General features: G+C 41.5%; 3 protein-coding genes across 8 annotated transcripts in view; 1 reads left to right on the forward strand and 2 right to left on the reverse strand.

Annotated features, from left to right (window-relative positions):
- The window catches only part of LOC139299036 (cytoplasmic dynein 1 intermediate chain 1), a 47,389-nt gene extending 39,232 nt beyond the window's left edge, over positions 1 to 8,157 (reverse strand). Inside the window, exons 1-5 of one of the 4 annotated variants that reach the window (XM_070921904.1) lie at positions 8,050 to 8,157; positions 7,678 to 7,792; positions 6,690 to 6,777; positions 4,157 to 4,216; positions 3,752 to 3,867 (exon numbers count right to left, since the gene is read on the reverse strand). In XM_070921904.1, the coding sequence (XP_070778005.1) occupies positions 3,752 to 3,867; positions 4,157 to 4,216; positions 6,690 to 6,777; positions 7,678 to 7,792; positions 8,050 to 8,157 (487 nt within the window). Of the gene's footprint in view, positions 1 to 3,751; positions 3,868 to 4,156; positions 4,217 to 6,689; positions 6,829 to 7,677; positions 7,793 to 8,049 lie in introns of all 4 variants that reach the window. The other 3 variants (XM_070921901.1, XM_070921905.1, XM_070921902.1) reach the window with 3 other exon arrangements.
- A 3,066-nt stretch (positions 8,158 to 11,223) lies between these two features.
- Positions 11,224 to 20,934, forward strand: pdk4 (pyruvate dehydrogenase kinase, isozyme 4). 3 transcript variants are annotated; one of them, XM_070921907.1, is made up of 11 exons: positions 11,224 to 11,538; positions 12,103 to 12,249; positions 14,069 to 14,140; positions 15,127 to 15,311; positions 15,600 to 15,689; positions 15,996 to 16,073; positions 16,610 to 16,686; positions 16,780 to 16,878; positions 17,196 to 17,309; positions 17,717 to 17,830; positions 18,062 to 20,934. In XM_070921907.1, exons 1-11 carry the CDS (start codon positions 11,411 to 11,413, stop codon positions 18,203 to 18,205), a joined length of 1,248 nt encoding a protein of 415 aa, XP_070778008.1. In that variant the 5' UTR covers positions 11,224 to 11,410; the 3' UTR covers positions 18,206 to 20,934. The 3 variants fall into 3 exon arrangements, with proteins under 3 accessions (XP_070778008.1, XP_070778009.1, XP_070778007.1); XM_070921908.1 differs by having other exon boundaries at positions 11,224 to 11,528; positions 12,108 to 12,249; positions 15,996 to 16,091; positions 16,625 to 16,686; XM_070921906.1 differs by having other exon boundaries at positions 11,224 to 11,528; positions 12,108 to 12,249.
- Positions 20,935 to 22,674: 1,740 nt separating this feature from the next.
- On the reverse strand, positions 22,675 to 25,111 carry asb4 (ankyrin repeat and SOCS box containing 4). The gene is made up of 6 exons (XM_070922331.1): positions 24,799 to 25,111; positions 23,961 to 24,260; positions 23,600 to 23,842; positions 23,249 to 23,496; positions 22,997 to 23,110; positions 22,675 to 22,863 (listed from the first exon to the last, which is right to left on the reverse strand). Exons 1-6 carry the CDS (start codon positions 25,109 to 25,111, stop codon positions 22,675 to 22,677), a joined length of 1,407 nt encoding a protein of 468 aa, XP_070778432.1.
- Between the last annotated feature and the right edge of the window lie 175 nt (positions 25,112 to 25,286).

The raw sequence follows: 25,286 nt of genomic DNA on the forward strand, positions 1-25,286 counted from the left end.
TTAGGTTACTATCACACACCACATTAGACCTTACTTTATTTCCCTGCTATGTCGTCAGACAAAGCGCCCATCCCTCACGACAAGCATGTCCATTCATACCCATTAGGACAGCAGTAAATAGCTGGAGCCAACCGTGACTGGGGCTAATCTGATTGCCTGACACAATGGACACTCAGGACAGACAGATCAGTGAGCAGCCAATGGGAAAAGGAGCATACATAGACAGCTACACATCACGATTATAGGAAGGCAATTGGTTCACGGAAATGAAAAGCCATATCATTAACTGGTTTAAATGAGAGTCACACACACAAACTCCATGGGAGCTTTAAAACACAAACTCCTGTGTAGAGGATGAACGCACACAGAGTTAGATCAAATCAATCCAATTTGATGAAGCTGTATTCAGTCACCAACACACTCACGTCACACACATGCAGCCAGCCACCCTGGGCATATGATATGAGAGCTGAGGAGGTCAGAAGTTCATGAGGAGGAGAAGAAGCCATGAGAGAATCCCTGAGTCATCCGTCAGCGATTTAAAGTGATTACGATGAGACTACACTTATCCTTCCTTTCACACACACTCGATGTCAATATTAGTTTTAATGCGAAACCATTTCCTACATTAAGGATCGTCTAGTAAATTCAAGCCCTAATGACATTTAATAGAGATAACCACAAATCTAGTCATAAGAGATCATATCTGGAATATAAAAAGCATGCAGGTGACTTTTAAAAATTCTTTATAATAGATAAAATACTCAGCTTTGTTGGGAATTTCTCTATTCAGTTTGGCAGGTCAGAGATCATGATCCACTATAGTTCAGTCAGGACCAGTTTGCTAACTGTGAGACATTCTGTTGAAATGATCCTTAAACACAACAAACTAACATTATTTAAGACACATACACAGAGGTTAAAAAACAACTATAGAAATCCAAACAACTAGAGGTCCATCCACAGTGCTTTATACAGCCCTGAGACACACCACCATTATTAAGACAACAGATTTACTCTTCCGTTCATTCCTCCAGGGCAGCCAGCGGGGTTTCTCCCCTACTAAAACCAGCTCTTTCTTCTCTCTCTCTGCATAATACATGTTTTAATAACATAACAAAGATCGCCTTACTTGAAAACTTTATGAAACAATTTGGCCCAGGTCAGACCCTGAGGGCAGAGTGGGGAGGTAGGAAGAGAGGAAAGAGGTGGAAAGAAGAAGAGACACAAAAGAGAGAATCAGAATGAATAAGACAGAAAGAAATGAAGACAGCATTAGGTGTGACTAGCCAAACTATAAAAGACTGATATACAGGGAAATGGTGATTAGCTTGATATAGGGCTTGAAATTAAGGTGGATTTTAGTTACTTAAATTATTTAGGTTCAGCTCTTGGATAAATCATTTCAAAATACAGCTAAGAGGTTTGTCTGGTAAAAAAGAAAATAAATTAGAGTGTAATAAAATAACTTTTTGCATTCATGTGTATCAAATCCCACAATAAAACTTTACTATGTTTGGTTCAGTGACCACAGCATTACCATGGCCATGTCAAGTCGATCTTCACACAGCCATAAGAGAAGAACCTTTGGAAACACAGCTCAAAGCTACATGCACACTGACAGCCTACAGAGAAGTACATATGGAACACACACACACACACGCACAAACGTATATACTGAACACATGCCTACTTTTGAAGCTCAATATTTGTGATATTTAATCCTAAAAGTTGCCAGGTTGTCCAACCTTAAAGTTTGTAAGGTTCAGTAACATTTTATCAAATGTGAAAATCCACTAAGGATTAGGAGTCAACATCTTTAAGTACCTAGAGTTATAAATAACTTAATATTTAACAACAAAAACTCCAAGACTCAATGGAAATCTGTAACCAGCTTTGGTTGGCCGGGACAACGGAAACAAAGACAGACTATTTTAAGCTGTCGTCTAAATAACTATGTAGACAACCTGTAGCTGCAACCTGAAAATGAGATGCGTGTTGTGTGCATGTAATCAACAAAAGGAACTGGCCTGAACAAACATACAGCCAGAAGTGCAGGCAGGTGCTACCATCAGCCTCTTTTCCTCTTTCTCTAGACACACCAACGCTTTGTGGTAGTATGCAAAGAAAGGGTCTCCTAGGGCCAGGGTCACCTCCCTGTAGACCACCACAGCTCTGCTCTGGCTCCCAGATGTTCACACACACACACACACACACACACACACACACACACACACACACACACTTAGAGGGATCTCCAGAAAATGCTGTTGGAAGCTGAAAATAAACAAACTTAACTTGCGACCCGTCACAGTGTGTGTTTTTGTTTGTATGTATACACAGACTACTTGACCTGTGTATAGTAACTACTGCATGTTTATTTCTTTGGATGTTTACTTGTTAGACTTTATCTCGTTACCTAATCGGCCTGTGCAGTTTACAACAGTTGTACTGTTTGTTTGTGTGTGTGTATGTTGTTTTGGCGCTCCATGTAAGTACACCGACAGCTTTTGATAACAGTCCTTGTATGTATGAGCAGACTTGGCCAAAGAAACCTCATTCTGATTCTGGTGTGAGTGTGTGTGTGCGAGTGTGTGTACATGCATGTGTCTCTCAGCACATATTATGTGAGTCAGTGCCTGTGCACTTGTTGAATAAATGATCTATTCCTGGGTCTGTCAAGGAAATGGGGGGAGCTGAGGAGGGCCGTTTGGATGCTGATCACGACGGACGTGTGTGTGTATGTGCGTGGTGGTTGCTGGTGGAGGAGGGCAGCGGAATCCACGCCAGACCATCTATTATAATGACAGGAAGCAGGAAGTACCACCCCTTCACAGTCACATGGCTGCCAGCTGTCTTGGCAACTAAAAGAAGGAAGATAGAGATGATAGGGAGCGTGTGTGTATGTGTGTGTGTGTGTGTGTGTGAGTTTGTGCGCTAATATATTTACATGTCTGAGAGTTAGTTTGGATGGAGAGCGTGCAGGTGGAGAAGTATTGGTATGTGCATTCCTACACGTGAAGAGGACATTTCTGAAGGGAACATCTGCATCTGCAGTACAAACAGTTCAATTTAGTGGAACAACTGCAACTATCATCCATCCAAATCTCCATCGTCTTTCTGCTTCAATAGACAAATACTCAAATGTATACCACCACCGTTCTGCCAAATCCAGTGCAGGACTAACCTCAGTTTTCCACATATGGATGTGTTTAGTAGCTGCAGCTTAGTACATATGTGCACGCCCACTTGCAGAGACACATGTATACACACATAACCTCACATGCAAATGCACTCATACACACACACATGCACAACATTTTTTTTTCTTGTGTACCATTTCTTCCCAGACCAAATCATGATGGAATGAATGACTATCAATGGTAACTAATATATGCAATCAAAAGTTGAACACTTAATGATTTAAATGATTTATGTAAACATGCATACACAACTGTATATTATAACGTGCATACAACACACATACAACATCCATAAGGAATCATCTTGGGTAACTTTCATCTGTCAGCCAGTAAATCACTCCAGATTTACAGGCTATGAACTCACTAACCGAAGGAGTATCATATTCAACCACACAACGACAACAATCATTGCAACGTGAAACCTCCAGTTGCCTCTTTTGACCTTTAGTGCCCCATGGACCCTAAAAACAGCTTGAATCTTACGACTAGAGATGATATGGACTGTCGAGACAAGTCAATCATGCACATGCACACACGCAAATACTCACCTTCAGACAGGTGGGCGGTGAGCGGCGTCTGTGTCTCCTTGCTGTAAGAGACCAATTCTTTGGGAAGGAAATCTACCTGTGTGATCTTAGAGGCCCCCAGTCTCTGCATCCTGCGCCTGTGTAACACAGACAACATGCTCCTATTAGCAGAGTTATATTGTGCAAACACCCAACTTGTCCTATATACAGTACAATATATGTGTTTCAAAGTTTAAAGCAATTAATAAAATGTAGAGCCTTGTGTCTGCAGCAACAACTAGCTCAATATTCAGAAGACTGCATCATTGGAGTGGTTGACCCTTTAAATGGACTATTAAATTAGACTACTAATAAGCCATGCATTGCCAGATAAGATGTACTGCAGTATAATAAGACGGTGAACAAGAGGAGAGAAGAAAGATGTACCCGAGCTCAGAATCAGCCTGTAGCTGCAGCACAGAGGGGTCTGTGTCCCACTGCAGTGTCCTGATGTCACCAACAGGGGGGGCAAGAGAGGACATGCATGTTTACAAACAGACACATTATAACAAACACAAAAACATTGGCACACATGCACCCATGGCGCGCGCACACAAACTCACCCACAGGCCACTTATCTAGAGAACAGCTTAACACAGGACTTCCCATCAAATTTCATGCAAAGATGGCACTGCTAATGGAACAATGTTTAGATAAGTGGATATAGCGTGGGAGGGCTATACATTAGGGAGACATTATATTTCATTATACTTCAACGTGTTCTGTTTATTTAAAGATCTCTGCTCATCTCTTTTGATAGATTTCTTGGTCTTCAGCCAGGAATCTACAAGTTGAAAATGCCGATACATTTATGGACAAAAAAATGTCCATTGTGTCAAAAGGATGATGACTTTTAACTACAGGAAAGCTCTGCAGAAATCTTTATTTAGATTTTTTAATCATCTACAGCATCCAATTTTATCAACAAGTTTGACATTAATTATTATTTTAACATTCATACTCAAGCATCCTTGATTATACTTATGTGACATTCTGTGTCTTCACGTTTCATATGCAAATTTGTGCCAAACGATACATGAAAATCATGAACATTGCATCCAGCAACATCATATCCATCTCACATCCACAGCACAACATATATCATTTATGTACATATTCACATAATAAACATTCAACATATGAAAATCAAATCAAAAAGCATTAACAAAGATTTAGCTTGCTCGACATACATGACAAAGTACTTGCCATGCATGATCGATGAGTTTGACAAACCATGAAGAAATTGCTGAGCTCATTCAGTGCATTTGCATTGGGAGGGTGGGAGTCACTTGCTTACAGGGAAATCAAACAGCAACTGAAACCAGGAGAGTTTTATAGCAACTTGGTTGAAATCTACCAGCTGTGAAAGGATAACGCTTCCAACACCGCTACGCTTTTTGATGATACCTTTTAGGGCCAGTGAGCACATCCATTAGACCTGCAGCTTGTGCCACACAGCGCCAGGTGAGAGTGGCAAAGGCATTTCTTTAGCCTGACAGAGCGGCTGTTTTACAGTAACAGCGATGACACTTTAAGCAGCAGATTGTCAACTCTGTGAAGGCTGAAATGACTTCTGTGGCTCAACTCATGCAAGCAGAAATCTTTCGAGCTGGTATTAAGGGAGACAGTAGAACTTCAGACAGGAAGGCACCAGAGGAGAGCGGAGGAACGAAGGACAGAGGGGCACAGCGCTGTTTTGATCTTATAAAGCATGATGGGAACACATTGCTAAGACCACTGACAACACTGTGGGTGCCTCTCTGTGTTCACGAGGGTAAACTCAGCTATAAAAAGGAGGAGGGTGGGTGGGGGTGGGGGTGGGGGGTTGTCCTGGGTTTGACGTGAAAATGCTTACCTTGAGCTCTGTACTTGGGACTTGTTTTTAGAGAAACCTGACCTAAGAAGGGACACACACATACACAGCCACAAATGGAGAAGCTCAAAATGGCATGCCATCATCCAGGGTGGATTTGGGGGAGAAAAAACAAATCTTTCATTCCAGGCATTGGAACTAACTCACCAATTTGTAAAATCCAATTTGTAAAAGCTAAAAAGAAACGAAAAGTCTTATACAAGAGAATGTATTTCTGCTAGGAATTTTATCGAGTTCCCACACATTCATCATCCCCAATTCCACCCCTGGCCATACCAGAACATCACATCACTAATGACCCCTGTGGGCACCACTCACACACTGACTTCTACAGTCAGCTGCCATTAGAAAGCAAATGGAAAGCGCTTGATGACCACTCTCTTCTCAACTGCAGGTTTAATTCACCAGAGCAACCATGTGCAGATCTGAAATGTAACTAGTTGCTCCACTGGTTTGGTGTGTTCTTTACAGGAATGACTACAACTGACTTACCTCAAGTTCAAACTTAACTCCTAAGGACTAGTTATGAGAAGCAACAAGCTATACAGTGGTCATCAAAACACCGGGCGCCATGACAAGTGACACACACCACATCCAAAACCTAACAAGGCACCACAACCTCACCATTAGTGACACTCATCCTTACCTAAACCTGTTGAGCCATTGACAAGAAAAGAGACAGAGTATGTGTCAAAAGTGACAACATGCCAAGAAATATCCACAGCCCAACTTTTAGGCCACATGATTCTTTCAAGTTTAAGACTCCTACACCACATAGAGTTTATTGGTAACCTCTCAAAGAGCATGCCTTGTGAGCATAAGCAAAACCTTTTAGTACAAAATTTCCAAGTGTGATATTTTCACTTTCTAGCATTTCTTAAAGTTTTACATAAGAATGTGAAAATTTATAGAGCGATTTTCACTGTGCTTTGGAATATCAAAAGGTATCTTTCTTTACCCATGCCTAAGAAAACGGTAAAAATGTATTATTTTGTGAAATGAATAAGACTTAATTAATTAAGAAAGACTTGCTGGAGTTTGGCCTACCTGCTTGCTGCTCCTCCATCAGCTGAATCCTGGCTCCCCGTCTCACTGGGTGTGCTCACTGATTTGGAGGGGGACACAGGGGTCGGGACTAAATAATGAAAATAACATGAATCTAACATTAAAGGCTGCAAAGAATGGACTGCTCAAAAAAATTGGGATGAAAAGCAACAGAGTCAAACGAGTGATGGACAAATAAAATAAATGATTAAAAGAAAGGAGAGGGAAGGCAGGGCATCAAATGCATTGTTGATCTTGATATTTATTTTGTATTTGTACTCAGCTTCATTTGAAGATGCATTATAAATAACTTAAGCTAATAACAGGAATAGCAGTGACCCAATTTTGAGGTGTTGAGAGTGTTGTTACAATTTCAGACCACTAGAGAACAGTGCTTCCAAAAACTTGTTGGAAGTGAAATGACACCCTGGGGATTCAACCTGCAGTCATCTATCAGATGTGTGCACAAGTAAAGGGAAGATATTTCAATTTATAGTATTTCAAACTGAAATAGAAATTATGTCCACATAACTTATTACATGATATGATACACTCAAGGTACACAGTAGAACAGAAAAAGGGAAGTGACACATCAAAGTAATTACGAAAAATGTTCAGCACAGTCCAACCACAATCATGAGGTCAACTTAGGATAAAAAGACAGTGTTATCTGATGAAACCAAATAAAGTAGTATGCGTGACTTACTATTTTTGTAAAGAAAAGAAAAAAAAACAACACAACAAGAAAACAAAACAGAAGTACTGGTCATGGTAACAAAGATAACTGTATGGTGAGTTTTGTCTAACCATTAAAGGGCTCCTCATTGTTTTTTGGGCTGTTTTGGTTGTTTGGAGTTTGGTGTAATCTTAGAACCATCTAGGTAGGTTTTACTGTAGGTGTTTCTAAACCTTTTGCAGCACAATCACAAGAGAACAGATAAAGAACATTTGAGGTTTAATTTACTGTTTAGGGTATAAGAGTGTTATGTACCTAGAGGAGGCTCCGGTGAGATGCCAATACTCTGCAGGAGGGCCTCAGTCTCTCTGCGCTTACGGTCCAAGTCCGAATCCTCGGGGGTCATCTCTCTCTTCTGCTGGCCTTCTGACTGCTCAGGATACATAGAGAAATGTCAGCTCACCTGTCATGAGTTACAGGTTTAAAACATGCACATTTTGATCAAAAATTCAAACACCAACCTTCTGCACACACATAGATGATTGTATGCACGCATGGACACACACAACCTCAGCCTTTTTATGTGTCACGGCCTGACAAAAAGCAATCGAACACACAAACAAAACACACTAGAGTGCCATACAGTATGAGTGCCAGTTGTGTGAATTTACTCACTTTTTTCCTTACCTCTTTCTTCTTCCTCTCCTCCTCCTTTCTCTTTTTTTCCTCCCTGATTTGGGCAAGGCGCTGCTTCTTGCGCTCCAGCTCCGCTTTTAGGTCACTTTTGTCCGACATGGTGTCCTACGGGGCTTCGAGGAAGAGGACCGGACAGGAATGAGCTACCTATGGTTTATCCAGTGAGCCTAAGTGATGCTTCAGAAAACCCACTGGGTGTGGCAGTTATACATCCATATACAGTACAGCCATACCCAGCAGCCAATAAGGACTTGCTATTGGCAAAACAGCTGTCAATACTCGGCCACACTGAGCTGAGAGGGATTTCCACATTGGTGTGACACATGTACCGATTCCTGTAGAACTAGTCCAGTGTATGTAGGCTGTATTTAGGCACCCACTTCTTCTGTTCAATTAAGTACTCAACTCAACACTTCTATTGTCACTATTCAGGTTCAGTGAACATACAGCAAATACTAGTTTAAGTAACTTATTTGTAATTAAGAAGATAATTAAGTCCAAGTGGAGGGAAAATAACCTGGAGCCTTGTGGTTAGGATCTTGTATCAGGCTCACTGACAGTGCTCTGAGTTATTACAGAAAGGTGGGCTACCTATTTATAGCAGTCTGTACCCTGACAAGTAATTCGCCGGGTATTAGGCCAGTGTCACATCCCTCAGACATAGCACTTGACCCTGGAGGTTTAAAAACGTCTGCCAAAGCAAGTTGGAACAAAAAATGGGAAAATAACTCAAATGAATGTAGGCTAGTATATCTTATAACATGACACGACACATGCGAAGTGTAACCATAACATAAAACATAAGTCGCAGTGATGCATATGCAGACAGGACGAACCCGTTGCCCTTCACGTGTCCGTTTAACTAACTGACGTTAGCAGAGCCTAAATACTTCGTAGCTAGCTAATCACACGTTTGACAGCATTTGTACTCAACGCTTCGTCAAAGCGTTTAAGGCCTGCCTACTGAATTAAGATGACTAATAGCTCATAAAAAGGGGAATATTTATCGCAAATAATCGTACAATGTATTGTTATTGTTTCACTCGTACCTTGTCCACTCGTACTGATAATGATGTGTCACCCGGCAAAGATGCTGTCTCACTGCTGCACCCCGAAAAAAAAAAATCAACACATCCTCTACGTGAATCACACTGAAACGAGGCCTCTCGGGCACCAACGAATAGGTCGTTTGAACCTTTTCGTGCGGCTATTGATGGCAGTGGTTAAAATAGAGCATTTCCGCGGTCGATGACCCAAATAATACATAAAGCAGGTGCACTGCACGCCGATACATCCCTAGGAGGAGTAGGATGATAAGGAGGAGAGGAAATCCCACCTCCTCTGACACTCACCGTCAGCGTCTCGTGGCTTTTGCAACGTCGCCATCTCCTGGCCATTTGGAGAAGTGCGTTAGAGCAAACTAATAAATAAACAACTTTTCAGACGTTTCTGCACCATAATACACAGTCTGTTCTTTTAGACAAGTGAAGAGGCTCTGACTCGTGGTTGAACAGTTGTTGTTAGTTTTAGTTGGAGGGTAATATTTAGCTAAAAAAAGTGATGCAGCGGCAGGCACTATGGTGAATGGAGTAGGCTGCAGATGTGTCTATGAAGAGGACTCGTACGGTATCAGAAATATCCTTTTGTTTGCTGCCGAATTTCGGTAAGCGTTTATGAATGTAAAATAATGTAAATGTGTTTCTGATAGCTCGTCGGTAGGGGGAGCTGTAGTAAAATATTCTGTTATTTCACAGCACGGTTTGGATCCAAGGAGGACTCCGACCCTCCCAAAGTCAAGAACAAATGCTGCTTCTTCTTTAGGTTTAGCGGCAGCTGGCATCCTTAGTGTTAGTGAATTACTGCCATCTCCTGATCCCAGTGCTGTTGCCACTTTGCCACAAACTGAACTTACATACCATGCCCTTTCCCTCTTATTTTGACAGTTTAATACTGATATCTATGTATAACGTTTGCATTAACTCGCACTAAATTTGCATTCCCTCTGATAACAGGAACAACTAGTGTGTTGGTCTAAAAAGCCGAGCTCAGACAGTAAACGGCCACTGGCTGTGACACAGCTGAAGCTGCTCTGCCTGGCTGTGGTGGTTGAAGCTGTGGATTTGGTTATTGCTCGGACTACGGCTGCATTTGTGGTTAAATCTGTGATGATCTGGATACGGCTGTGGTAGCTGTACTGTAACATTACCATTAGCCAAGAAAGCTTCTTTGAGCCAAACGCAATCTGAACTTTATCAGATAGAACAGATGTGTTATCAGCACAGCGTTGGTGTTACACCCATTATAAACTAATGTGTCACAGCCATAATCATAACGACCAAAGCAGCCGTGGCTACAGCCACAATCACAGACAGCCACAGCCACAGCCATGTCATCCTATGGCTGTAGTCATAATCACAGCTGCTGTGCAGTCTGTCTCAATCAGCCTCGGCAGAGGTCAGTGAGAGAGCTGGTTCACTAGCTCTGCTGCAACTATATAGACCTGCACCTGAGCTGACCACAGCTGGAGGTGAGCCCACTCTCGCTACTATAATACAAAATACTATATCATAATACAGCTCAGCCTTTCTCTATGGATCAGAAGGAATGTAAAGCAAAATAACATTATTGCCAGGGAACGCAAAATATTGCGAGGTAATGCATACGTAGAAAAGATGTCGCCATGTCCCTTGGGGGGTTCCGTAGGGCTCCGTATATTACCATTATTCTGATCCAGATATTCATCACCCTCTCCCTTAACCTTCTGCCAGTTAGCTTCCTCAAACACACATTTTCCATCCCTGTCCACATCAGTCACTGATGCATGAATGTTTATTTTACATAAGCAATATGGTGTATTACATGGTTCCTTCTATCATTTAAGCACACTAAATGCCTCCCATCTAACCAGTCTTCTATTGCCTGACCATTGCCATCAGTTTCCTCACTCCCCTGCAGTGTGTAATGTGCATTAAAGTCTCCACACCACACAATGCTAGCCCTACTCCTATTTCCTAAAGCTATTCTCTCACAAAGGTTCATGCTCCAGTTCCGGGAAAAATCTTGGCTCTCATTGGTTGATTATAACGTCAATCCCTCCTCCTCCCCGCCCAACAACAATACACATCCCGCACTGCTGGAAGAAACCCTGAAAGGGCATTCAACAACTTGGAGGAAACTGCTCGAGGAGAAGCACAATGATGGGGAACTCATAACCAGCGTCCTTTAAAGACGTTCATTTAACGAAGGCTTTACTGGTACGACGCCGAGCATTAGCCCTGCTAGCTTAACAGGCGTCAAACTGGAGCGTGCTGAAGAAAGAAAGGACAGTTTGTTGTAACATCGGAGAGGAAAAATGAAGTTCGCCCAGTTCTTGCTGAAAAATGGTTCGGTTGCTGGGATACCGAAACAAGTGGAGAGGTTTTCTAAGTTTTCCCCTTCTCCCTTGTCTATGAAGCAATTCATTGACTTTGGTAAGTATTGATTTTTTCGGACAATGCAGGTTACTTAATTCAACACTCACATGGCTGTTGCGCAACTCACGTTATTCTCTTAGTGTGTGGTGACAGCTGACTTTGCAGTATTCCAGCTCATGAAAAAACACACAAACACACACGCAGACAGGTGTTTATACAGGTTCTGATGTTTCTTAGATCTTTTATTGTGTCCTTCACACCTCATGATTCTGAAATTACCACTTTGAACGTTTTCTTTTGATGACTGAATCTACAGTAGTGACATTATGGACAATCTGATCCTGCAATGACCAACAGAGGAAAAAACAAAAAGCTCATGTTTTTGCTACCTCAGCAAAAAAAAAAAGGCATAAAAAAAGCAGATAATTTTCCTTTTGTTTTGCACAAGAAATTAATCTATGGAAAGACTGTCCACAAATAATCCTGGACAGTTTTCCACCAAATGTTGATGTTTAGGAAAGGTTGCTGTTTTGTTTTTTTTGTTTTTTTTTTTCATTTTTTGACAGGACAGGGTCCAAGTTAGATGCTTGCTCTGTCCTTTTTCCCCCCCTGACTCTGTCCCTCATGTGACTGCAGGCTCGGCCAATGCATGTGAGAAGACCTCTTTTGTGTTCCTGCGGCAGGAGCTTCCTGTCAGACTGGCCAACATCATGAAAGAAATTGATTTCCTCCCTGACAAGCTCCTCAGCACTCCATCCCTAAAGCTCCTCACCAGCTGGTAGGATCTCAAGACTACACTGCATATATTTCTGTATAATCTGGTTGCACCATAATCATTGTTAATAACTCCTGCACCTCTCTGCAACAGTGTCAAAGCAAGAATGAGGAAAGGAACCTTAGGGTGCCTAGAAAGAGTGAGAGTCCTACTGTATGTCTGTTGTCATTTATTTTCAGGATTCACAGGTTATACAAGGTCGTACAGGGGCTGGTTCTCATTTCAGCAGGGGATACTTATGCAACACTAGTGTCTGGGTCATTTAAGCCCTCTCCTTATTGTCTCTCAAAGCATACTTCCGTTGTATTCCACCCTTCAAACATAAAATGCATCCAATCTGAACGCAATTTTCCTCCTTTAGTTTTGGTAAATTCAACTAGTCACAGGCTTGCAGCAGTGATCCGATGGAAACAATGCTGTTGATGTTGTCAGAGGTTGTGTGAGGTCTTGTCTGTTCTGTTTAAATGTGCACCAGTTGCCCTCCCCCAGCTGTTTTCTGTGTACTTTCTGGCTAGATGCCATTGATCTGGGAACATGCTTTATGATCTTTGTTGGAATTAGATAGGCCAATGCACCGGCCAACCTCACAGTCCCTGTTGCAATGTTGGTATGTTATTGTTATGTAACGGGCCTTAATAGATTATGTATATACTCCAATTTAATGTTGCAGCACAGATTCAGAGTTTTGAGGAATGCATTACACCAGTGCCACTTTTTTGTTTTGGTCACACAACCCTCAGACAGGTAGAGGTACACCAGCATGTGCGCATCTGTGTGTACACAAACCCATCTCAAGGTACACTCTGCACATGTTCCAAAGAGTGAAAGCTGTACATTGAGGGGGCACCAAAGTACAGATGTGTGTAGGGAAATAATAATGATATCTATTCTGAGATGAGATGATATGAAACACTCCTAGACGACACTAGTTCTCCTGTCTTTTACCTCCAGTTTTTACTGCATACAACAAAGGAGACATGCTAAACATACAGGCTAGTTGTAGGAGAGCTCCCAAAATACAGTCTAGTTTGTTTACTTTACTGCAGTCTTGTTGGGTAATCTCACTGCTTAGAGTTGCTTCTACTTCCCCGTAGCATCATGTTAGAACACAGTATTCTACTGCAGACTTTACCCTAGCATGTTTGGTGTACAAATCACGTTAAGACATGTTAACAATAAGGTCGGCACCCCACCCCCACTCTATTTCTATATTTGGCCATGCACCTCCTATACTGTGGCTTTCTCTTCCCACTACTGCAGAACTCTTTCTTCTGCCAGTTGATCTATCACTTGTTAATGTTGTTGACGAGGGGAGAGAGGCGACGCTTTTTTGATATTATATGATACATTGCAAAATAAGTCTATTTCAAGATGTACATCTATCTGCATGACGGGATTTCTCCAGAATTAGAGAGCTGAAGGTCAGTCGAGGGACAAACTGAGAGCGCAGAAAGCATAGCCACACTGCTGTTCACCTTTCACCCAGTTTTGTCTGCAGCGAGACAGCACGAGAGAGTGTGACTCAATGAGCTCAGCGCTCAAGTCTTCTTCATCCACTGGCCTACAGATAACGTCTGTGATAAAACAAGCCACTATTATCTAAAGACATTGTTATTCTAGTCACGTGAAAAATGCTCTATGTCTAGTTTTTAAACACATTGGTTTCAATACACAGTTTCACATAAATGTAACCACAAGGTTTTTTTCATTATAGTGGAGCTTCTTTGTCATTCTGATATACAGTAACTGAGTCATTCTGATATACAGTAACTGAGTTCAGTGTGTTTCTGTAATTTCTTTCTCATTTTTTTGTGTCCACCAGGTATTCACAGAGTTTGTTGGAGCTTGTAGATTTTTTAGAAGAAGATCCAGATGATAGGGATGTCCTGACAAAGTAAGTCATTTACAGACACTTTCCAGTCCATGCATATTGCTTGTGTAGAGAATCAAGAAGTAAGAATGTGTCTTCAAGTTAATTATTCACTAACTGCCAATAGTAATCCAATCATCCTGTAATTATATGTTATATGTTTCTGAAGTTTGAACCTAATGCCTGTGGTCACATCTTTCACGTTCACATACCTTGTTGTACAGCTCCTGAGTGCCACTGTCAGTCTCAAAGATAGAAGTTTAATTACAGTGTTGCTCCCGATGCTCCATTAAGTTAATGCACCACTGCTTCAGCAAAACCCAGCATGTTCATGTAGTTCAGCAACAGCAGTAATTCCTTTTCATTTGGAGTGATTAGTCTTATTTATACACTCACATTTCAATATTTGCTACTCGGGTTGAGACTTTTTATCAGGTGCCATCTGTTAGAACTTGTTTTACTGCTTTAAATGGGGTTTCTTCATATTGATGATGGAAGTAGTGCTATTATAATTAGCCACGCTGCAGCCACCATTGGACACTCTGCAAACAGTAGGTGTACCTGTTTGACTGTTTATGCCGTCTTGTTTGAAGTAGCTCCAGGCAACGGTAATGGTGGATAGTAAGTGGAGGATGATGCTTGTTTGAAGTATTTTTTTTCATGTGAATTAGCATACATTTATCAAAAGCAGGTAAATGAAGGACATTTCTGGGATTAGCTCTGATTTGGAGACTAGATACTAGCACATCCTTAGTAGACTGGCATGTGCATGCATTTGTTTGTGTGTGTGTGTGTGTGTGTGTGGTGTCCACATGTGTATTTATGGCTTGGGAAGATATTGATATTTATTGTTGCAACAGAAAATTTCTGTTGAAAATCTAGTTTGAATTGCCATTCCAGTACAGTGGGATAGAAATCAACTAGATCATGTTATTTGAATGTACAGCAATGTGCTATGTTGTGCTGCCTGCCCACACATACCCTCACGTCCATCATGTCTTTGCCTTCAGCTTCACGCAGACTCTGGTGAACGTCCGTAATCGGCACAACAACGTGGTTCCCACCATGGCTCAGGGAGTGGTGGAGTACAAGGAGGCCTTCGGCGTGGACCCCGTCACCAACCAGAACGTTCAGTATTTCCTGGACCGCTTCTACATGAGCCGCATCTCCACACGCATGCTCATGAACCAGCACAGTCAGTATTGCACTCGGTGATTGACTGTGAGTTAATCAACACAGTTCACAGCTCACAGTCTGGGCTCATGTCATTTCAATTTAACTCAAAGTGCTAATAATGCTTGAGAGCTAGCATTTAACAGACTTGAGAAAGGGGCTCTGCCTGCCTCGATAGCTCTACAGTAGTGCAGCACTTTTATTGTATGTGTGGCTATGTTAGCAATACACGTTCAGCTATTGCTGGTGAATTGTGTCTATGCGTTTGTGATTTTGGACTCACAGATATTTATTGCATTGTGAATTGCAGCGTTAATCTTTGAAGGCAGTGTGAACCCAGCCCATCCCAAGCATATTGGCAGCATTGATCCCAGCTGTGACGTTGTGGAGGTAGTAAAAGGTAATGAATGATCTTCCTCAGCTCCAATACTACTGTCTATATACACACACACGTGGATGTGTTATCTGTTTTCCACCACTCTTCTGTTTGCACAGATTCGTGACTGTTTGACCTTTTATTATCTGATATTTTTAGAGTCAATATACAGAGTGGGAAGTGGAAACATCTTTCAATGTTGTGTAAACTGGTTCACTAAAAGACAGAACACGTAATGTCCTGTAGTGTTTTTCTCCATTCAGCATGAGGTGTCTTTTTTTTGTGGTGATAATTTCCCACCGATGTTTTTCTTTTTGTTTCACTTTGCAGATGCCTATGAGACTTCAAAGATGCTGTGTGAGCAGTATTACCTGACCTCTCCTGATATGGAGATCACAGAGGTCAATTGTAAGTCTTCCAAAACAACCATAATGTTGTAATATTTTCTGTCAAATTACTCTTGCTTATACTGTAGACATCAATTTGAACCCTATACTGTGGCTGTTATACATACAGAGAATGTGACAACCTAAACAGGAAGAGACCTGGAAAACACTTTATTTTATCATGTTCATATATGTTTAGGGTTGGGTTACACAGCATAAAAAGACTTATGCTGTATACATTAATAGAATATGTAATTTAGTAGAATAAAAGTGGTAGTTATTGCTACAATATGTTCTTTAATTGAATCCATATGTCTAATTCCTGTTGCAGTACATCTGTCACAACATGTTCTTAAATATAAATGGTACATACTTGGCCAGCATGTTCTTGGCAGATAAGGTCCAGATGATATAAATCAAAATGATGAATGAAGTTGTCTTTTTCCATCTGATGTTGAGAAGGTTTGTCTTGTGTCACGTCAGAGTTAATATTAGTCAATTAGTCATGTCAAAAGTGTCTTTTTTTCTATATGATCAATATTATCTGATTTTTCACAGCCAAAAACCCTGACCAGCCCCTCCACATTGTCTATGTACCATCCCATCTCTACCACATGCTGTTTGAGCTTTTCAAGGTACGGTACCCAACAAATCTGAAAAACAGACCTATATTATTCTTTACTACGTGTCTGCTCATTTAGTAATCCACTGTGTATGTTCTCTGTCAGAATGCCATGAGAGCCACAGTAGAGACCCATGAGACGAGCCTAACGTTGCCCCCGATCAAAGTGCGAGTTTCACTGGGAAGTGAGGACCTCACTATCAAGGTAGTTGAGGACACAGAGAGTTAAGATAGACCACGTTAGTTCTAAAGGAAGTCTTGTGCACAGGGAAACCAGCGGTAAGATGATACTAACAAAGAACTGTTGTGCCATTCAACTGTACTGTATGTGTGTCCATGTGGACCTCGTTACCTTAATATACTGTAAATCAAACTAACCCTGATGACTTGATTGGGAAAGCATGACATTGTTTAGATTCCATTCAAATAGAAGACCTATGAGTTCACCAGACGTGAGCCTGCTGGCGGAACAATGAGAGGACCCTTAAATCTAAATCTAACACACCTCTCCCTTATTTTTAGATGTCTGACAGAGGAGGTGGAGTCCCTCTGAGGAAGATTGAGCGTTTGTTCAGCTACATGTACTCCACGGCTCCCAGTCCAGTCCACGTAGACAACTCTCGCAATGCACCACTGGTGAGGCTAAACCTGTTTGCACTTTATTTCTCAACTCTTTGCTGTTGATGAGTGTCTTCGTCAGTACACAGTATGCTACAAGACTACAAGCTGGATTTTGTGTTTTAAACATATGAAATCTTGTTGTGCTGCTTTAAACTGGGAGCAAAAATCAACTAAATTGTTAATCTCCCTGTGCTAAACAGAGACTCACTCAACTGAGCGTGGTTGCAAATTAGCTTATTACAAAGAGGAACATTCAGTCAGCAGCATGTCCTTGGCTTAAACTGTAACCACAAGAAAAACTGAAGACCTGTTTACAAAGCAAACCCTCTACTCTATCCACTGTGTTTTTAATGTTGTAATATTTTCACAACTGGCCCAGATAGGCTAATCTGTATTGATAATGTTATTTTTCCTTCCTTTAGGCTGGTTTTGGCTATGGCCTGCCCATCTCCCGTCTGTATGCCAAGTACTTCCAGGGTGACCTGCAGCTCTACTCTATGGAGGGCTACGGCACCTCAGCTGTCATATACTTGAAGGTGAGAACAACACTACCTCCCACACTATGACCTGTGTCAAAAATAGCCAAGTTGGTGTAGAGTTCACATATACATGTACTGGATGGACTGAGTGGTGACAGACCTCTGCTGTCTCTGCTTAAGCAGTGTACAGAGTTTTAATCAAGCACAGATGAAACTTTGTGGGAAATAACGATGAGAAACAACCTGGATCTGACCCCAGACTAATATGTTCCCCATTCTGTGTCACAGGCCTTGTCCTCAGAGTCAGTAGAGAGACTTCCTGTTTTCAACAAGTCAGCCTTACGGCATTACCAGGCAACCACAGAGGCTGATGACTGGTGCATGCCCAGCAAGGATCCAAAGAAACTGGGCAAGTATGAGAGGACTCGGTGATGGTGGACTGAGGGAGGACGTGGAGGACAAAGGAGTTTGAATGAAAGAATAATAGAATAAAGAAGAAGAGGGTCCATGTTGAAAGAAATGGATAAACTTGTACTGTAAGGGGGAGAAGGCACCAAATGCTTTCAGCATATTTTTGGACCTGGACTTGTGTGATGTGGATTCCTTTCGCACACAAGAGAGAAACCTAGATGGAGAAAAACACTCATTGTTGATGTCAAGAATCAGATAAATGCAGCTATTTCTGCCAGCCTCCAGGCAATTCAACCCAGCAAAAGCTCACCATATTTAATTTCATTATACTGTATGATGATAACAGGCTGCTAATGGTAATGGAAAGCCAATATTAGTATTAATCTCCTTTTGCCTCACTCACATTTCAATTATTTACTTGGGATAACAAGGTTACACTGTGAAACAAGCATGCTAGCTGTTTGTATGTCCTTTTTTCTTTTTTCAGAATGTATCATTTCACAATCTTAAGACCGGCAAATGGTCTTTGGTTAATTGGATTACTGGGTAAAGTTGTGTTTTGCATTAGGTTCAATGAAAAACCCAGCCGAAGCCAGCCACAGTGGGGTGACTTCAGTTAAACAGAATGTGTTTAATGACTCCAATAGAAAGGGAGCAAAGTCTGTTCCTCCACGTTTGTTTATGCGGGCATTTCAGTTCTTTATAACTTGCAGCATAGCTTCATACACACAACTTCTGCATTTCACTGCAGTTCTCAAACAACTGCAGCATTTCAGAGACACTATAGGAAGAATTTGCACTGGTTATGCGTGTTGTAGAAAGAAATTATTTAAGCTTTGATGGCATCAATGTAAAATCAATTGTTCTATTTTAAGTCTTTTAGCTTCTTCAAAATGAAATGTACACAAAAAGTGATCCTTTTTAATGGAGGACTCTGCTTGTCAGCACTACCTTGTGCCTTAGCCTTTAACACATGTGAGCTGAGATCATTTTTAAAGTTGGTTTATTGTGAATAATGAGACGTGTAAGCATGCAATGGAGTTCTATAGAGCAAAATGAGAGGTGCCTTTCTGGATAAGTGGAATTGTTCAAACATAGTATTGCAACATATTCAAAGTTAATGTGAATGAATGACTAAACAGTGCATAATTGTATTTTTATTGTAATAACTGCCAAGTTAACCTCTAGCGTCACAATAGTTTTCCTCTGTTGAGGTTGGAGCTAAAATACACACTTTTTAAATGTTTTCAATTAAGGTTTTCAGTGTTTTCTAAGTATAACTGTCTATAACTACACAGTTACACTACACCTCTGCATGTTGAAGGTCGTTTGGTAATTTCATCCCAAATGTTTTGTAATGATGTATGTGTTGTATATTCAAGTGACTGACTTTAGAGAGGCCTGTGTGAAATGTTAAATGTTGCACAGCAGAAAACTGTACTTAAGCTTTCTGTGACGTGACATACTGTAAGCCATCATGCTCACATTAGCGTAACATGTTAGGATGATACACACACTGAGTTAAGTGTGGCAGACACATAGGAACATCACAAACATACGCTCAGACAACCCTATGTACAGTATGTAAGCTGTATTGATTTAATAGATATTTCCTCATCTGTATCTAACAATTTCACATATTCCATGTCCTCATTGCATACCAGTGATACTTTCATACACTTAAGAATTGCCTTGAGAACTTGTTGATTAAAATATTAACTCGCCCATTTTAGGTTTTTATGCTTTGTGAGCTGTCTCTGACATGTGCGCATTTTATGCTGTATGAACATTTCCCTCAAAGGCCAAGTGTTACTGTACAGGAGTTGTGGTTCACCTCTAAAAGGACCAGTGAATGTAGGAAATTAAAATCTCATGTCACTTCTCAGTACAACACTTCTTGTGCCTTTTTAGCAGCTCATGGTATGTTTATGAAGTACTTGTTGTTATTTGTTAATGCATTGATTGGTATTTTGTGAGAAATTCTTTTAAAGAGTTTCATGCTATCACCGACAGAAAAAGCTGTAATAAGAAATTAAACTGTCTCCAATGTGTTAAGTTTATGCCACTGGAAGTTGTTTCTCCCCTCACTGTCCCCCTGACCCCCTCCTCTCTCTCCACAGCCTGCTTTTAGGAAACTTTGCTCTGTTTGTCTGTCACCGTCGCTGACACAGTCCAGTGGCTTTTTGTGGCCAGCTGCCAATGTGGGCTGAGGACAGGCCGTCCTGCTCTGTTGTGCCCCCTTTCATTAGAGCGCCCACATGTCGCGCCCTATTCTGGTTGTGTTACTTTTCTCTCTTTGTCTCCTTCAACTCTGTTTTCCAGCTCATTGAGGCAGTATTGGCATAGCAGCAATACAAATACAGCGTTATGCAAACTCATTCTCACAGATAAGAGAATAAAAATGAGATCACTGCGATGTCAGAATCACTACAGCGGTTATGCTTGATTAAATGTGAAACCTGTTTTCCTCTTCCCGTTATTATAATGCATTATTTAAGAATGTAGTCTCTCTCTGCCTGACTTTTACTGGTTTATTTTAAGAGCTCTGACTCTTCAGTCATCCAGGCAATGTTCCCTCTACAGAAGATGTCTGGGACTCATGCAGACTTACAGAGCTTCAACAGCCTCATTTGGATCTTTTTACTTAGCTTGTATGTAAAAGAAAAACAGTTTGAAGACGCAACAAACAATGTACCTCATTTATTCTTGTGCTAATGTAAAGTAAGAGTAAATATTGGATCTACAGCTTACTCTTGTGTTGTTTTATGTTAAGTTGGAGGGTTTGCTGCCAGAGCTTGTGGGTAGTAGTAGCACTCTGTTGCACCTGCAGAGCTCCACAGAGAGTCCATTTAAGGCCTTAAACCCGATCATCTCCTAGCATTCATACCGGTACAAGTGTCCATGTGATGTGACACAGCAACATACCAAAGTAGATCATGTATGTTTAAACATACAGTAGAGCTACACAAACACATAGTAACACCTGTGGTAGGTAGCAAAGTCAGAATGATCTTACTGTTGACATTGTATTTGTTTACTTATCAGACTGAGGACATGTTTGCTTTCAAACTGACATGACAGTTGGACTAAACACTGCAGTTTAGAATACAGGCTTAAAATGCATAAAGAATAAAGTAAGACAGACCTGTTTATGTGTGTGACCTATGGACTGCTATAATGTTCATAATGATTACACTACACACTGTTACAAACAGCTGTTGTGAAGTGAGGTCACTGATCTAAGTGGCATTTAAATCTTTAGTATGAAAAGATAATGACTCTGAATATGGAACAATGCCCACCCCCATATACTGGGATTGTTCAAACAATGTGGAAACTGGAAATAGAAGAAGAATAGAATAAAACACTTTCAATCAAATAATTCCTTGAAATGTTTGCAATCTGTGTATACTGTATGTTTGGAGATTTGAAGAAAAAGGGCAAAGAAGAAGACACTAATAGTTCAGCAGCGCCTCTCTCTCTCCAGGTGGCCGCCTCGGTCTCGTGAGTGCTTCTTTTGTATGCTGTTATTAACTCCCCACGTTAAATTAGACTTAACACCTGGCTGAAATGGACTGAGATGTATTAAAGGTAGAATTAAAGGTCTTCTTGAGACTTTTCAAAGAATAAGAGAAGTGCATTTACTGCTGAACCACTTGGAAAGTAGAAGTCAGGATGGACAGCAGTTCAAAGATAACATCCGGTGTTAACTTAAAGTGGATATTCTTATAAAGGATATTAAGTTAAAATCACTGTTTTTGCTGAGTGACCTCTGTTTTGAGGGAGTTGAGACAAAATGTTTCAAAGATTATTTGTGCTTCCTTGTGCTGTGTTTTGTAGTATGTATTTGTAATGGTCCATGTGCATGGCTACATGTGCAGTCCACTGGAAAAACAAGCACTTGCTGTGGAGGGCTTTGTCAAGTGTTCTGCAAATAGTGGAGTATCATGAGAGCATGAGCTTGAGAGGGAGCATTAAGGCAGGTTGCCAGGTAGATTTGGATCCTCTGAAGTGTGAGGATGTGCAGCACACTTCACAGCACACAGAGACACAAGTTGGTGGAAAATAACTGCAAAAAAGACAAACGATATATAAGTATTATAATAATAATACTACGGATATTCAACTGATTCACAATTTGTAATTAGTTGCATGGCGTCCTGTCATGTCCAGCCTCAAACCACCTTCATAAATCAGCTTTATAGAAGTCATGTGAATAGGGTTCCACTCCAGCAAAGACAGCTTGTATGTAGTTTCTTCTGTACTGTCAAGACACTAAAGAGGGATTTATTCCAGACAAAAGCCTCTGGGAATGGTATGCATGGCAAAAAATATAACAGGCACACCCGTTAGTGCCGGCTCCAACTTGCAGCATTTTCACTTTCCACAGTCTGCAGACAGGTAGAGAATGTTTCTATTGAAATCCACAAGCTACATATTACAGTATCACCCCGTACAGTAGTTGAGTTTTATGAACAAAAGTCTCTTCATCAGTACAGTATCCCCTCAGGTTCCAGTAATAAATATTTCTTCATGCGAGATGGCAGAGGCAGCTGTGCTACACCTCTGTGGCAGAACCCACCCAGGTTGGCTCTGATGGCACATCTGGACAGGTGAAGCAGGCTGCGAGGAGTGTTGGTGCAAACAGCAAACAAAGAGTCGTAGAAGTCTTTATGTCGCTGAGGAGGCAAAGAAAAACAGACTACATTGTGGTATAACTAGAACTAGAAGTCCAGCTTTTTTACAATTCACATGTACTGTGACTCACACACACACTTCATATTATCCATGTGCAATAGTTCCTTTCACTACCTCGTAGCAGTCATCAGGAATGGCAACTCTCCACTTGTTTGTGGGCTTTAAACGTTCATAAGAGTTGACCATGATTTCTACTGCTCGGGGGTAATCATGGCAGGTCTGCAACACCTGCACAGAACAACACGCATGACATTAGACAGCGCAAGAATCTTTCAAGGACCTTTTGCAATCAACATATAATGTGTCATAGATACTGTAGTTCATGGGTAATATATCATCTAACATCGTCAGTCCCCATCTCTGTACCTTGTGGAACTGGGGTGGGTAGATCCGAGCTGCGTTATAGTTGAGCAGCAGCTGATAGCAGAGCTCCGGTATGGCCATAGGCCTGACACCAGTCACTTTGAGGAGATACTGGATGGGGGCACAGCCGTTGATGTCCATGGCTCGTGTATCTGCTCCGGCCTCCAGCAGCATCTGCATCAGGATGTGGTCACAGTTCCAGGCTGCCTTGTGAAGAGCTGTTTTATGGTCCTCTTCCTTAAGGTTTGGATCTGGAACAGAAAAGAAATGTTGTAAAAAAACAAACAAACCAAAAAAGCCTCTATGGTGCACAAAAATGGAAAAAGTCTTGTACAAAATGGTCCAAAAACTAACCAGCCTGGTGGTCCAGAAGGAGGCGACAGACGATATGGTGGTCTTGGCTGTTGATTTGCTCCTTAGAGTCAAAACCCCAGAAGGCCGCAGTCATCAGGGGAGTCTCTTGGAGAGAGTTGACTGCATCCACAGACGCTCCGTGGGCCAAGTAGAGAGCCACCAACTCTGGGACGCCGAATCTGGCTGCTGCGTGCAAAGGTGTGTCCTCATCATTGTTGTTGCCGTGGATATTGACTTTTGCACCTTCATGGAGAAAAAGCGATGCTTATTTAGTTGTTTTGGACATTTTTACACTGCCTGTATTTGCACTGTCATCCATCTACTAATGTATTCATCTACCCATGCATCCTTCCCTCCTGACCTTTGAGGATGAGCTGCTTGGCACAGTCTACGGACTCGCTGGTGATGCAGTAGTGCAGTGGTGTGTGTCCGCTCAGTGACATGCTGTTGACCTTTGCCCCGTGAGCCAAAAGCAAGGCAACGCAGTCGCCGTTGGAGACCTCGCAGGCCACGTGCAGCGGAGTCTTCCCATTGGGCATCCGGTTGATGGCTGCACCTTCCTGAAGGAGCACCAGTGCCGTTTCCAGAGCATTGTACATCACACATACATGAATACCCATCGCCCAGGACTTCTCCAGTTTGTAGCCTGGGAGCCAATAACCTGTAATAAATAAGATGTCCAAAAGAGTTTAAAGGCCCTGTAGATCTATTTTCTCAATTAGGACCCAAATGAGTGATGGGGTCCTGCAAGAACACAACAGATGGATGATGGATGATGGATATTTAAGGTTATAGAGAAATACTTTAAAAGGTAAAGGTCAAGGGTGGTTACATTCCTGATACACAGTCACAGTAGATTTATATCTCATAATGGCTTTGTTCTTACATTGCATTATATTTTCCAGTAACCTGAGCATGTATGTTATTGTAATTCAATTTGTGTCCACAGTGTTTCTAGTCAGATCCAGCTTTAGGATCCATGGGGATTTAGCACCACCTAGTGGATAAACTACAGAACTAATTACCTAACTATGATATTTAGGAAGTGTTTACGCTCAATTTTTCTTAATCAGTGCTTTGTAATCTCTCACAGTCTTGTTGCTGGGCCTAAATGCTTGATATAGTGTTGCAAACATACATCATATCAGCAATCATTTTATTGTGAAATGTGGATCAATCTCATCCCACTTCCTGCTCACCTTGTTTGTATGAGGCCAGTACCATGCTGGGGTCCTCCACCTCCAGCACAATGTCAATGTCTAGTTTCCCGGTGTGCAGAATTTGCAGGACCTCCTGGGCATTGTTGGCCTGCAGGGCCTCCAGGAACTGTTGCTTCAGCTGTTTGACAGCCAGTTGTTTGGGGCTCAGCTCCTCCATGAACTCCCTGAAAGAAGGGCCTCGCTCCTTGTATGGCACTGCCAAGCCAGCCAGCCCAGACACTAATGTTCTCCACACAGCATGGAGGAGATAGGAAATAAACGCACAAATGGCGGTAATGAAGGTGTCAACCATACCCACATGGAAAGGCCTCCATAAGCACACCCATCAGATAAGGGAGGTGTAAGAGGAAGGAAGACGGAAATGAAGTAGAAGAAGAGGGGCAACAAGTGACAGGGGGGAGTCATCAGAGGGAAAAGAAAATAACCCTAGAGTGAAATTAGGCTGAATATAAATAGAAAGGAGAGAG

Source organism: Enoplosus armatus, chromosome 16, assembly GCF_043641665.1.
Source record: "Enoplosus armatus isolate fEnoArm2 chromosome 16, fEnoArm2.hap1, whole genome shotgun sequence".
Classification (NCBI taxonomy): Eukaryota; Metazoa; Chordata; class Actinopteri; order Centrarchiformes; family Enoplosidae; genus Enoplosus; species Enoplosus armatus.

Coding starts and splice junctions, on each gene's coding strand:
- pdk4 (XM_070921907.1), top strand. CDS start 11,411: ATGAAGTTCGCCCAGTTCTTGCTGAAAAATGGTTCGGTTGCTGGGATA. Junction 11,539..12,102: donor ATTGACTTTGGTAAGTATTG/ATTTTTTCGGAC, acceptor CCCTCATGTGAC/TGCAGGCTCGGCCAATGCAT. Junction 16,879..17,195: donor GTGAGGACCTCACTATCAAG/GTAGTTGAGGAC, acceptor CCTTATTTTTAG/ATGTCTGACAGAGGAGGTGG.
- asb4 (XM_070922331.1), bottom strand. CDS start 25,111: ATGGTTGACACCTTCATTACCGCCATTTGTGCGTTTATTTCCTATCTC. Junction 23,843..23,960: donor CAAGCAGCTCATCCTCAAAG/GTCAGGAGGGAA, acceptor TTCTCCATGAAG/GTGCAAAAGTCAATATCCAC. Junction 23,497..23,599: donor CCTTCTGGACCACCAGGCTG/GTTAGTTTTTGG, acceptor TTTCTGTTCCAG/ATCCAAACCTTAAGGAAGAG.